The sequence below is a fragment of the Cebidichthys violaceus genome, unplaced genomic scaffold (assembly GCF_023349555.1).
Source record: "Cebidichthys violaceus isolate CVI_PGR_0920_01 unplaced genomic scaffold, fCebVio1.0.p SCAF_27, whole genome shotgun sequence".
NCBI lineage: Eukaryota > Metazoa > Chordata > Actinopteri > Perciformes > Stichaeidae > Cebidichthys > Cebidichthys violaceus.
The window spans coordinates 5,836,597-5,851,700 of NW_027176450.1; the positions used below are offsets into that span (position 1 = coordinate 5,836,597).

The following is a 15,104-nucleotide window of genomic DNA, read 5'->3' on the forward strand; positions in this document are numbered from 1 at the left end:
ATAATAGCACACATCCATATTATTTATCTTGTTATATTAAGTACTATTTATCTCAAGAACTAATGCCCCCCCACCCCCAATTATGAACTGCTATACCAACAATACTAAACAATAGTCCTTTCATCAGGCTAGGTTGTTCAGGAGGTAGATGGTCAAACACAGTAGGTACTACATAAGCAACCTGAGCACACACACATGCAGATGTACTGAAAGAAAGGATGAAGCCAGATGTCTTTCTGTCCGATACGTCCAGGTTACACCTCACTGCTCAGTAGTCTCATGTCTTGCCATCCTCTTGTCATTTTCTCACCATGTGCGGCATATTGCAGATGTGTGAAGGGTAGATATATATGTGCACATACGGCAAACAACTTGAATCCAAAGCAAGCCAACATGCCACTGAGAGCCTTTCTATTCCTCTGCACTTTCTTCTTCCTCACATTTATCTCTCTACTCTCATCCCACCTGTCTGTTTGTTTCCTTTTTCATCATCTCTTCCTCTGTGTTATCCTTTCATTCCCTTCCATCTGCTCTCATCTCTCTGTTGTTGGTTTCTTTTCTTCCACCTTCTTTATCTCTCTCCGTCTCTGACCTTTCCAGTGTAAAATCCTCTCTCCGCCCGATTCCCAACCATGCTCCCAGTTTTTCTTAATGGGGTGCGGGTTAGAAAAGGGAGGGACGGGGAGGGGCGCTATTTACCGAGGAAAATCCTGCAGAATGAGGGCTGCCGGAGCAAAGCGGTACGTGTGCATGTATGTGTGTGCGCGAGCAAGCCTTAACGCTGCATTTTAATAGCCTGAGCGCAGACACCTCTTTGAGGCCGACTTCAGATGTTATTGTTGAAGGAAGACTGTGGTCTTCACCGGTAATTCTGCAGCCGCTGCCTGACTAAATGAAGTTTAGGGTTTAACCACAAATTATTTTTTTGCCATTTTCACATCTGCCACAGTAGGGATTTGCATGTTTGAAAAATTTAAATAAAGGCTGGGTCATACACAGGGTAACAAGGTATTGTCATGAAATGACAACAATGACTCTTTGATCAAACAAACCTTGTCGCTGGGATGTGTTGGAGAAGAATTGTGATCCCGTGCTTTAGTTCGCTTGCACTTACTGGGAGCGAGGCCGTTCCTGCTGCCTAATTAACTTCGAAGTGGATCAACATCATAAAAGACTGTGTAATTGTAGGACTTATATGGATCATAAATACCTGAGTAATGGGTGCCATTTTCATTTTAGCAGCAGGGAGTGTATGGACAGCGACTACTGCAGCAAGACTACTGCAGAGACGGCGATAAACACTTGTTTTTTTCTGTCTGCTCGTCATTACTAAACAATAAAACACAGATATACATGCAGATGCCTCGGCTATCATAATAAGTGCCTGCGTCTGTGGCGGGACAAATCACGGCACCTTCTGGCTTTTGCAATTAATTTGGTTTACGGTCTTTGCATTAACTACTTAAGGTGACAAACTGTACGATGGACCGGCGAAGGAGCGCATCACGTCTATCAAGAGAAAATAAAAAATGATACCGCAACATCATAACACAACATCATCATGATCTTTTAACGTTTGACGAGTTCCCCTTAATTAATTAGTGACTGTAACTCTATTTGCAAGGTAGACATGACTCCACAACAAAAAAATTATAATTCTCAAGAAGCCCACTCCTAATTTTCGGTTTTCCTAAAATAATGAAACTTGGCACAGCAAAGTCTTGTTCTTGAAGAGATTTTGTGTTTGAGAATTCAAGCAAAAAAAAAAGTTGCAGGTAAAGAATATGACAAACTTTTTAAAAACCTCCGTAAAGATACTCCATGCCACTTCTAACTCCTGCTCGTGGTCTGTGTGTGCTGCTCAGGAGGGGAGTTAATGAGAGGGTGAAATTAGTGCAGGATCATGGTGTGTTTTCCTTTTCACCACAGGCCACAGCGGTGGGAGGCAGAGCCCTTCTGTCCTCTTCCTGTCATCTCGCCTTCTATCCGCTCCTCAGTCCTTTTCATCGCTGGTTCCTCTGTCCTTCCCCCGAGCGCTCTCTGAAAACGTCCGACCCTCTGACTCTTTTTTCTCGACCGCGGACACTTAACAGCGGAACCGACTCTGAGTAGACCTTGTATGAATTTGAGTGTCTGCACATCACCATGAACACTTTTTAATAAGCTAATGCTGTGAGTGCATTTGGAGAGCTCTGTGCTCAAATGGCTGTGAGGGACTAAAGTGTTCAATCTGGTACACCAACCGGGCTGATCTGAAGACCAGCACAACCATTCTAAAGTTCCTTTATGTTTTAATACACAAATGCACAGACGGCGATAACGTGCACTCACATAGACAGAAGGGCAGTGAGTGAAATTCTGAACGAGACACAGGGAATCATTTGAAACTTTCAACCCAATCACCCCCACAGGTAATTTCAAAGTCCAAAAAAATCTATTTGGAGTCAGAACTAGTAATTAGAAAGCAGTGAGATTAAAAGCAGAATTAAATGGAAGGGAAATTAGCCAAGCATGAGTACGATACTTTTACATAAAGCCCTTCAGCAAGCAAGTTCAGGACTTTGAGTCACTCAATTAAACTATTTTCAGAGATCTGGCTATCCTATCAATTACGATAACATTTTACTTACTAATTAACTGAGATATGGCAACACAGCAACTCTGCTTGACTTTAGGCTTTACCTGCACACACAAAAACACACACAGAGCAAATACAGCAGACATCTACAGGCACGGGCACGCCTGGTCATCCTGTGGACGGCGAACAGGGAGGGATTAGGGGCCTCCTGAAGCTTTTTAAAATGCCAACCTCGTCCAGAGCAAGGGGTGTAAATGCCACCCAAATGTCAGCAGGAGACCCCACAAGTCAAACTAAACTGGCTGCTATATGCACCAACACTCTGCTGCCCCCGTATTAGTGTGCGAGTCTTAAGAGACATACGTTCTACGCTCTGACGCGACAGGTTGGATTGCTGCACTTGTGGCGGCAGAACCAATCTTATTCACTTATTGACTACAAGCCCCAACACTGCTCAGCTTAAAACTTACATGGGGGGGGGGATGTTTTGTAAACCTTGAGGTTATATGGTCCTCTGTGGAAGAGATGTCACCACACACACCGACAAAATACACACAACTCGTACGTAAGGTTGTAGCTGTCTTAGCCTTGTCAAAATAAAGGTTTGATGTAATGAAATAACAGTATTTGTGTCTACCTCACAATATGACTAGAAGGGTAAGCCAAATACACATTGATTGCAATTTCTTTAGAAAAGCAAACATACATATAGAACGAGAGGCAAACATTAGAAGAATCCCCTCCACACTAGTCTCCTTCATGATAATCCAGCCCGTTTCTGGCATTTGGCCAGGGCTAGCTTGTAGCGGCAGCAGGCTAACCGAGGTAAGACAGATGCCCTCCTCCCCAGCCACCTCCTCCGGCTCCTCCTGGGGGAGCCTAAGGCCGTCCAAGACCAGGTGGGAAAGATAATCCCTCCAACATATTCTGGATCACAGATGCAGATATGCAATTCTGATCACTGTTCACTCTCTCGCTGCTTCTGGGCAGTCTGTCCAAACAGAGTAGGTAACAAACCGCAGCCTTGGTCGAGCCCCGGTGCCAGAACGCACATGATCCGTTGCCGAGAATACAGACACAGCTCAACGGTGCTGGCACCCTGTATGTTAACGGTACCCCCATAGGACGTCCAAGGAGGCTCACAAACCATTAACTGGTATCTGGAAGCTCGTTATCTGCAGGTTCAGTTAACTCTGGGTTTACCCATCCACCTACGATCACGTGTATGCAGTGGTGCTGCTCTGAACTACAAGCCAACCACATGCAGCAGCATCTGAACCATGAAAGGAGTATTTGATACAGTACGACATGAAAATAAATGGTAATTAGGTTATGCTGCAACAGAATGTGATGTGCAGTAAGGCGAAAGATAAAAATGCAATCACACAAGCAGAATGAAATACGAAGGTTAGCCTTACATTTACATTTGATTGAATTCTATACATCAAAGGAAGGTTAGATTAGTATTAATATTATTATTATTAGCCCTTTAGATGATCTGATTGGTCATCATCATAAACAAACCTAACCCTAAACCCTAACCAGATATGAACAAACAGACACACAACAACAATATAAAGTACACCTGGCTGAGGAGGAAAGGAAACATACACAACAACACGTGAAAGACGTTTGCAGTTAAACAATAAGACCTTGTTCTCTCGTATGCCTGCCCCCCCCCCCCCCCTCCCAAAAACTGCTTCCGTCATTAAAGCTGCCATGAGTTGCATGGCTGGCTGCAGGAGGTGTAGTGATCCATCAGTGGAGTGCCAGAGCTTTGCCATTAGAAAACCATCTGCAAGAAACAGCGCTCCATTGGCACTACAAGTCTGGAGAGGGCAAGTCAGAGGGAGGGAGGGAAGAGAAAGAAAGACAGAGAGACAGAGAGACAGAGACAGAGACAGAGAGAGAGACACAGAGACAGAGAGAGAGATGGAGAGACAGAGACAGAGAGAGAGACAGAGAGAGAGAAAGAGAGAGAGAGAGAGAGAGAGAGAGAGAGAGAGAGAGAGAGAGAGAGAGAGAGAGAGAGAGAGAGAGAGAGAGAGAGAGAGAAACCTGTGTGCGAGGCAGTTTGGTGTGATTGATATGAACCATTACAGACAGCATGGAAGAGGTAGGCAGAAAGCTAGTCACCGTTGTATTTTTGGTCATTTGTTCAGACAAAAGCTTGGCCGGATCCACAGTGAACAGGGGTTGAACGTCAGTGTGTGTGTCTCAGAGAGAGAATGAAGGTGGGAGAGAGAGGGAGGGACTGAGAGAAAGATTCGGGAGCCAAATCTGATTGGTTTGTTGAATCACATGTTTTCTGATGCAGGCAGCCCACAGAACACAGACCGGGTTGTCTTATTTCACAGCTTGCGGGTTGGTAGACACTCCACATACCCAAATGTATGTGCACAAAAAGTGAGTTTTTTGTGATATGTACCAACATTGGCAGTCCTTACGCTCACTTAAACCAGTATTTTGCTGTCAGAGCGCATCAATCAAAGAAAAGGTAACGTAACAACTGAGAACACAGTGGCGATGTGATGAAGAGCAGCAATGGATCTGATAGATGAAGTACAGTCTAGCTTTACTAAATCAACTGGCTGATTCTCTGCAAATTCCACATTGTTTAGCAGCCAGTCCAACGTTTAGTGGTCGGGTATATGCATCATTGATTTGCCAGCATACTTGAACAAATTGTAAACAAACATCTGTCTGTATTGGCTGTTTTTTTTCCAAGTGTGTCGGTATTCACTGAGTATGACGTTCAACGTTCAAAGAGCCAAACAGTAGAGCCCAGATGGCCTGTGTGAAGCTATAGCTCTCCGCTGGCGAAGGTGCAAGATACTTTTATCGTCAAAACATTGAAAGATTCAGATTTAGGGGATAAAGGAACGCTTATCCTGCCTCAGCATTAAAACTATGCACTGTGATGTTAGAATTGTGGAAATGTAAGCAGTGTGGAAGTAGGAAATGTCTCTGTTTAATGGATCCTAGAAGGTAATGTATCACTGCATGGAGGCCAATTCAATTAAATTGCCTCACTATTAGATTTACACAACTCGCCTGGGACCACAGCGCTGTATAGAAAACTACCAGACATACAGAAAATTACCACAAAGACAAGCCTTCACAATACTCACATTTAATGGGAAATAAAAGCGAGGACGGGAGTCGATCTGTATTCCTGGATGGTATCAAACCAAACATTGGGAACTGAAGGAACAGTATATTACATCATGTTTGATTTACGATATCCCACTAAATGTTCAAAAGGTTGAAATCAATAGATGGTCACTAAGAGGCCATGTAATATAATTAGTTTGATATTTTACTGGTATTGAGTCATGTCCCAGCCTTCATATGTCTCAAGTGGCTTGGTCATAGCTCTCTGACAGACCAGTATGACGCTACTGGCACTTTCACACACTTATCTCGTAAAGTTAATGGAATCCTGCCCAAATTGTTCCAGTAAAAAAAGCAAGTTTTGGTCCTTCATTAACTGTATCTGATTAAGTTTACTATTGCTGGACAGCAGTAGTGTCCTACATCAGAATTTCCTGACGTTATAATCATAACATCGATTGTTATGAAGTATTGGAAGTCTATTCCTACGTTAACAGTAACGCCTTGTTTGAACTGAGTACTAGTACACTGCCTCAGCACTTAATCACACAGTAGGTGGTGTCTCATTATAGACTTGCTGTTCTGTGTCGCTGATCACATCCCCAATAAACTACAAACACGCATTCGAGTGCACATCCGAATCAATTCCTGGCTTGATGTTTTGGCGTGTCGCTCGGTGCCGTACCTGAGAAGCGGCTGGAAGATGACGGTGATGTTCCTTGCTCCCGGTTTGCACACAAACTTCATTTCTCCCCCTTCAATCAGGTTGTCATCAGCACCACCTAGAACAGAGGAGACAGGACTTGACTCAACCAAACGACAAAATAGACATCTATACCTGCGGTGTGTAAAATGTAGAAGTGTGAATCATATGTAGGACGACAGTTACATGACTTGAGGAGGATCTGAAGATGTGCTTTCAAAACAGCCCCACCCGAAACTCAGCAATCACCACCGTGCCAAGTCCTTTAACAAGACACCAAATCCCAACCAACCCCAAGAGCGCTGCTCTGTTGATGACCCTGAACTGTGATCTCCCTCTAAGGGGAATGTAACAATTATGTTCCCTCCATTAATCAATCTTAAATTATTCTGAGACATTCTCAAAATATTTAAATGTTCAGATCGGTACAGGCATACAACTTCAGCCCTAATAAATCCGTCACTCAATCAGTGCGGCTCTCCATCACAAATCTAAACGTGCATGCTCGCACTCCTCCTCCAGTGACACCCCTGCGTCACTGTGTGGGTAAAACCCACAACTAACGGGGTTAATCAGAAAATCATTGCCATGTAACGTGCTCACTCACAGAGGAATTGGGGGGGCAGAGAGGGGAAGAGGGGAGATCACAGGAGAGAGAGAGAGAGAGAGAGAGAGAGAGCCCCGAAGCTCATTACCTCCACTCATCCTGAAGTAATCAATGGAATTGATGGAGAAGAAATTGCGCTTCGTTGTCAATACAGGTAACTGCAAAGCAAAAAGGATTGTCTGTCTCTGTGTGCGTGTGTGCGTGCATGGAGGAAGGTTTTGAAAGAACACTATGCATGAATGCACGCTCATGTTTTTGTATATGTTTATAAATTGTCCATTGATTGAGAGAAGGAGAAGGAGAGCAGCATGCAGTGGAGGAAATGTTTTACATTACAATTTCTGGATTTAGGTTGATGGTGAAGTCCCACGGCACTCAGTAACAATACATCCATGAGGCCGGAAAAAACAGACAATGCAATAAATAGCCATCGAGATTCAAAACCTTGGGAGCCAGATACATTCACAATTGAGCTCTCTGTGTGTGTGTGTGTGTGTGTGTGTGTGTGTGTGTGTGTGGGGGGGGGGGGGGGACCTTCAGGAAAAAGTTTGCCGACAAGGTTTAAGTCTCTGTAAGAATAATACCATCAACCTGCTGACTGCACTTTCCTGTGGAGCGAGTGTGTTCAATCGAAATGAGGTGAGATGTGGTGTCGAGTGAACGGAGTCAGTTAAGTGGGGAAAAGAAAACTGGACAGAAATCAAACAAGATGGCGATCCAAGCTACTTTGATAGGGTTTTGAAATAGGTGTGTGTGTGTGTGTGTGTGTGTGTGTGTGTGTGTGTGTGTGTGTTCAGGAATGGGGAGACTTCAGCTTGGCACAAAGCCCCACTCGGCTGTTTGCTTCCGTTTCATTTCCATGTCCAATACGACCTCGCACAGCTCTTGTGATAGAACACAAAAACACTTTGTCGAGCGTGCGAAAGTCTTTTCCGCATTAACCTGCGCTGCCGGCCCAGCCTTGCATTCAAATGCATATCCACCCATTGTTCCCCTGCGCCGGGCTCCATAGTACATTTGTAATGGAACAAGGTTCTTTAGAGAAGTATGGGAGACAACACTCTCCGTATTTATTTATCTATATTATAAAAAATCCCCTTATACAGACAAGGGGAGCTTTCAATCCATCCCAAAATCTTTCAAATCAAGGGTTTTTATGATTCGGATCTGTTGCCGTGAAATTCACCTGCACGATAAGCCCACCTTCGCACTGCTAAGTGGAGACGGAGATGAGGTCCAATTCACTCAAACTCTCTTTCTCCGGATCTCCATCCATTCATCCTTCCTTTGGTGCCAATTCAATTAAGACTCAATTACAGGCTCCTAAACAAAGCTGCCGCCAAACGCACTCTCTCCTGCTCTTCCTCCATCTCTCCCTCACGTTCTCCATCTCTCTCTATCGCTAACCATCAAAATGGAAAGAGCTAGCAAAACTTTTGTTTTCTCGTCTTCAACCTGCAAGTTCCCATGAATAACATCAACATGTCACAGACTCTGGGAGAGTTAGCGTTACCTGTCTGCTCCAGGAACCACGTCTAACTGGCAACCCCACACCCACACCCCCACACACCAAATTGACTACCATGTATGTATTCCCAATGGCAGTGACCAATTTAATTTCATGCTCTAAACATCTGCATCCGTGTCAGACAAAGGAGCGAGGAAGAGGCCCCATTGATCCGTGGGGTCTGGGACCAGCTGCCAACAGGGCATAGCACTGATGAATATTAAATAGGCCAGCATTAATATGCATGCCATTCTTCAGAGTTGTCTAGACGTGACAGGGTGGCTCCGGTTTCAGGTCAGGATGCCACCAAACCGCTGCCAGCCATCTCTCAAAATAATGTGTAGAAGTGCCATTTTAGTTTGTGAAAGCTTGTGCATTTGCACGCGTGTGCTCGAGTATTGGTTAGTGCTCTTTGTGTGTGTGTGTGTGTGTGTGTGTGTGTGTGTGTGTGTGTGTGGTCTGAGCCAGGATTAGTGGGAGGGGTGTGCGGAGGTGTGGTGCTCAGTGGGACGGCAACTGAAAGCTGGAAAGGAAGAAGCAACACATTCTAATGTTGCCAAATCTGCCTGAAATCCCCCTCGAGGACCACTGCACCGCACCGGCTGCAACACACTCACCTCGGCAGATAAAAACATCTGTGGATTTAAAGGGTACAGACTGACAGGTACAGATATGTATACATATACGGCTCAATGGCTTTACGCACACACACACACACACACACACACACACACACACACACACACACACACACACACACACACACACACACACACACACACACACACACACACAAACAGTGACACCCATCCAGCCCCCTGTGGTGTCGTAGCATGGGCTCCCCAGCCCACATGTAATCAAGTCAGGCAGTGACTTAGTGAAATTGCATTAGCTACACTTTCATGGGTTTGATGAGAAACAGGTTTGATCCTGAGATGAATTCCGGCCCTGCCCAGATTTAGGCGGGGAATGAGCGAACGTGTGATGCCTTCTTTAACACACAGCGTCTGCTGGGACCTGAGTGTTTCTGTATGCATCTAAGAGTGTGTCAGCGAGAGCGAGAGGAGGAAATCCAGACAGGCGGGCAGAGTAACAGTCATAATCCCTAATTTACAAGTGGTTTGAAGCTCTTGCTGTGTCCGCAATCCAAATGGGTGTGCCTGTATGGAAAAAGGGACAGAAGTCCAAATACTCCCGAGTCCCTATTTGAGGGTTTACGTGCATACATGTAATACCACATATATAGCAACAGATGATAATCAAATGATTAATAGGTTCAATGTGTAAATATCACTTGACTAGTTGTACTATTGTTTTTAAAAGAGGTGTATCTTAACTTTGCTTGCTATTATCATCTCTCCATAAAAATGTATTATGACAAATTCTCAAGTTAAGTTTAAAAGAAGATGTATGAATGGTTTCTATCATGTATATTTGCCAATATCAATAATCCTTACATAGAATCTATAAATAATGAGCATTCATCCATAAAACATTGGTCTTTCAAACACTCAGTTGCGCAAACAAACTAAATGTATATAAACTGTGTTTATTCATATGTCTTAATACAATAAGCTTCGCCATGCATGCAGGTGAACCCAGTTGTAAACATGTATGGCCGGCGTGCTGATCTGGGTTTGTGTTCATGTCAACTCAAGACCATCAAAGACGCTCCAGCTAGTCTCTGATTGGGACCGGCAGGAGGGCGCAATCATGTCCACACACTGGCACGATGTAGCCTCACAAAGGTGAAAACAACTTGCTGTGCTGGTCAAGAAAGCATGAGCGGCATTTAACATCAAAATACCACGTTTCAATTTGATGGGTAAGATGCTACAACATCCGCACCTCTCCACAGTATGTGCAGTAATTGAAGGCCTATAAAAAAGTAGAGCGAGGCAGTGCTCTTCCTTTGATTGAGGCGTCTCATCTGTGCTGTTAGCCAGCAGTGCACGTCACGCTAAATTGTGCAAACAGAAAGCAACATATATAATAATCCAATTTTCAACTCCAATGGCCTCATTTGTCTGTAGCCGCTACGCTATAAAAATTAGTTTGGGAATGATCAATTCAGGTAATATCTATATGTGTGTGTGTGTGTGTGTGTGTGTGTGTGTGTGTGTGTGTGTGTGTGTGTGTGTGTGTGTGTGTGTGTGTGTGTGTGTAGTCGGCTGCATTTCCGAGATTTCCGTGTCAATAATGTATGACTCTCTGGTCATTCCACTCAGACCGTCTTCATGTCTGATTAGGTCTTAATGACAACCTTCTATTATTAAAATTAATTTGATGGGATGGTATCTGCTGCACCACCAACCAGGAGACCGAATCCGTTCCTTAGACGAGAATAAACGTTCTAAATAAATAATAGTATAAATAAATTCAGGTGTAAATTGGTTGGATTAATTATTAAAAGCCTCACTGTGGCACACAATGTGTCTCCGTGGTCTTGGCTTTAATGGATGCACATCTCTCAGTGGTGGTATGACAATAATGCACTCCAGTAGCAGAATGGATATTCATTGTGCAGAATGTCTCTTTTGAGACACGAGGAGGACTCATCCTGTCAAGTCATGGGACCTTTTCTACTAAGTTTGTAGTAATTTGAGGAAAACCAGCATCACTCTAATCATGAAGGGTTCAAAAACACTCTTTTCTTTTCCGCCAGGGTCTCTTGAATCTGTCGACCACAACAAAGAGTTGCGTAGGAGTGATTGAGTACATGTACGTGAGTGGATAAAGACCAGGGGAACTAATCGGCCAGAAAACCAAGTGTCATCACAACTTTTGATTGGACCCAGCAGGGAACCAGGCAGCACATTGCACACCCTTTTCTGTACCCGCAAGAACCTGTTGCATGCTGGGAAAGTAAGAGGTGGGTATTTATCTGCCTGGCTCCCGGTGAAGCTGCCGCTGCACAGGTGCCAGGTTCTCCACAGCCTCGTGTCCCACATGCCCTTCTTCCATCCTTCCTTCCTTGCTTCCCTCACTCGCTCCCTTTTTGTATTTGTTCATCCCTCAATCTTCTCCAATCAGCAGGTCTGAGATTAAAAGTAAACACAGAGGTGACAGCCAAAGCCGCCAACAATGACAACACCAATGCTGATTAGAATTAGCCTCAGGTCAGGAAGATACACCGAGCTCTTCCTCTCTGATTAAACGTCGGCACTGTGTAAACTATTACAACCTTGTTCCAGTCTCCTCCTGTTGTCCTCTGCGTCCTCCTGTCATTCCTATTCTTCAACTTTCTCACTGCATCTAAAGTCTGATCCCAGAACTCCAACTAGGCTATAGTTGGGAGATAATGACTTTCTTCCTAAAAAGTTTACATCGACAATATGCTTCCCTATAGCTTGCAGACATCGGCCATATCTAAAGTTCAGAATCAGCTTTCTCCTTTCTAAACTATTCTAGGTGCAAGGCCATCACTGCACGGACACCTGAAGGAGACACGCGTGCAGTGTCTAATGTGGATGTGCTTTGGTTAACGCAGGATTCATTTTGGGTGACATCCAGATTCACTCCTGGGCTCCAGCAGGTGTTGCTGGCTTGTGTTTGGATAATCATCTTTGATTCACATTTTGTCTTGAAGTGGAGAGCCACAATTACTTAATGAACTGCAAAGTGCAATGTACTGGCATCAATTCTGTAGAAGACGCTTCCTTTTAGAGGGTCTGAAAGTGCATGACAGCAAGCGTGTTGATAATCATATTACTGTTATAGTGTACTGCTGTATTTTGAAGCTTTGGTAACATTATTGTTTTAACCTTTCATGCCAGTAAAGGCCCAATTGAATTTGAGTCAAATGCTGGCAACTTAGTGCATTTTCCAGTTTGTAATTTCAGCACCAGAGCTACTATAATCCAACCGCTGGTCCCACCGCAGATGAAAGTCCAACACTGCATTTACATCAGTGTGTGTGTGTGTGTGTGTGTGTGTGTGTGTGTGGGGGGGGGGGGGTATCTCTAATGTTTGACAATCAACCTTGCTGAAATCTATGTACGAGCAAATTGAACACGATGAGCCCGAGCTAACGCACACAAAATAAATACTGAAAGCTAGGACATCTGCAGAAGTGTGTGTGTGTGTGTGTGTGTGTGTGTGTGTGTGTGTGTGTGTGTGTGTGTGTGTGTGTGTGTGTGTGTGTGTGTGTGTGTGTGTGTGTGCCTGTTTTCCACAATATGCAGAGCTGCTCCATATTTGCTTTCATGCTGAACACAAATAAAGGCTTTTCTCAGTAATAGCCTGTCAGGTAAGAGAGGTACCTCGCATTTTTATCTCCAAAGCCAGTTATGTCGCTGCTGGAACAAAGCGACTCATAAAGCGGTCTGGCACCGGAGCAAGAGGGGAAACATGTCGCTTTCTAATGGCATTCCTGCAGGATACAGGACTCAGTGTGGACCCAGGTTACAACGGACATGTCATGTATGACATTACTTGGCATGCATATTTCATGTAGTGTCCACACACACACACACACACACACACACACACACACACACACACACACACACACACACACACACACACACACACACACACACACACACACACACACACACACACACACACGGCCACTATGAAAGCCCTCATCAGTCATTGATGTGACATGTGTCTTTACATCACTCAGGGTCAAGGGCAATGTTACACTACCAATAAGGGCCAATTAAAGGACACCCTTAATAAATGGTGAACCTGAGGATATTCCAGATATAGAGACAACATTTAACATCGTCCATCTTTTCTTAGTCGTCCTTGTGCTATAAGACAAGTCGCTGGAAAACAGTAATGTCTTAAAGTTTCAGAAAATGTTCCTGCACTGTTTCTACAAACATATTTTCCTAAATTCTCTTAACTCTGACACTGGGATACAGTTTCAGAAATTTCTAAAAACGTATGACAAGGTTGTGAATAGTTAGTGAATATAATATTACCTCCTTTATATGAGTCACGCCTATTGACTTCAATCTGTTCAACAGAGTTTTGGAAGAGAAAAACAAGGTTTATTAATAAGGTTACAATAAATATGGACAAATAATTATGTATTTATTTACTTACGGTGGTCCATGTGAACATGCAACACATTTAATTTAATTTGCTTCGGATCTGTTTTTGATCCGTTATTGAGTCTTCCATATTGAGACGCCTACGCATTCACACACAACAATATTAAAATATTAATCTCCAAACGGCAAAGAGCAAGAGAAGTTTAACACCAGCAAAGAAAGAGGAGCACGAATCATCTCTTCACGGAGCAAGACAGCAACAAGAGGAGAAGAGAAATCAAAATGCAAGGCATCAGATATGGCTAAGAAGGCGTCTTCGACATTCCGGCATCATAATCCTTTAATAATTATTGATTTCTTCACCGACAGAGTTGAGCTCTATCTGAGGCTCTGTTATGAATATGATAAATCATAATTGCAAGGTCAGCGGAAGTCATGTATTGATCACCCGTCAAGATGAGTGAGCAACCATTACCTTGAATTCTGACAACGCGTGAAGAGAATTAATTATTGGAAAGAGAATAATTGAAAAGGCAAGATAGCGATTTTACGATGAACTCATCTGAAAGCGGTTCTTCGGCGTAGAACGAGGTTAGACCTCAAAAACATTGGCTAGTTTTATCGAGCAGCCATTTGAATGGATAGTTTTTGGGGGGGTCAGTCGATGAGGGTGATGTCTCTTCATCATTCTGAAATGTCCAAACTTTTCTGAACACTGAATTTATCCGAAACATTTGTTTACGCATACACTTCTGTGAAAGCGTGGCTATCAACATCTGCTAACATCTGCCACCCCTGATATCCCACCTAACACCTCCACCCATGTCTCCCACTAGACATTTTTTTCCATTTGCACCTCTTTCCCCCCCCTCCCCATCGAGGTGTACACATCAGCTTGACAAGGAACACCACTTCTGGTTGCCCCAGCAGCCACTCTCTTCTTCTTCTTCTTCTTCTTCTTCCTCCTCCTCCTCTCCCTCTCACGGGAACATGATGCTATTAAACATAAACAAGAACCCTCTAATAAAGTACAGGCTTGTTTTTCTATATCTTAGACTGAGCATTAGGTATAACAGGTGTGGGCAGAGGGAGCTGTTTGTAACTATATTGTTTGCGTACGGGACTCAGCCAGACGGCTCCTTTTGTTCGCCGGACACCGCGAGAACAAGAACATTTGAATATCAAAAGGAAAACAGTGAACGTGTGAAATAGAACTGGAAACCGAGGTGATTATGAATACATCATAGAAGTTGAGCAAGGTCAGAGGTCTGCGTACGTGCCTGCAGGGAAATGGGGAAGTCTGAAGTGTGTATGTTTGTTTACGCACATATCCGGGGCAAACAATATCGCATAAACATAATGAGGGAAATAACAAAAAAATGATTTAAAGAGGCTGTGAATCATTACTAACTCAGTGCATGGTGCAAGACTGCATTGTTATTGGGATATATTCACACTTCAACTTCCAAATGACCACTGGGTTACTCCGTGTCATCTGCCCCCCCCCCCCCCCCCCCCCCCACACACACACACACACACACACACACACACACACACACAATAGCGAGGCAATCAAAAAGCAGGGGGCGTGT

The 15,104-nt window shown here is 43.9% G+C and overlaps 1 protein-coding gene across 1 annotated transcript in view; it reads right to left on the reverse strand.

The window, feature by feature from the left end:
• The window catches only part of exoc4 (exocyst complex component 4), a 104,249-nt gene that overhangs the window by 58,271 nt on the left and 30,874 nt on the right, over positions 1-15,104 (reverse strand). Inside the window, exon 11 of the mRNA XM_068721291.1 lies at positions 6,378-6,474. Within this exon, the coding sequence (XP_068577392.1) occupies positions 6,378-6,474 (97 nt within the window). The remainder of the gene's footprint in view (positions 1-6,377; positions 6,475-15,104) is intronic.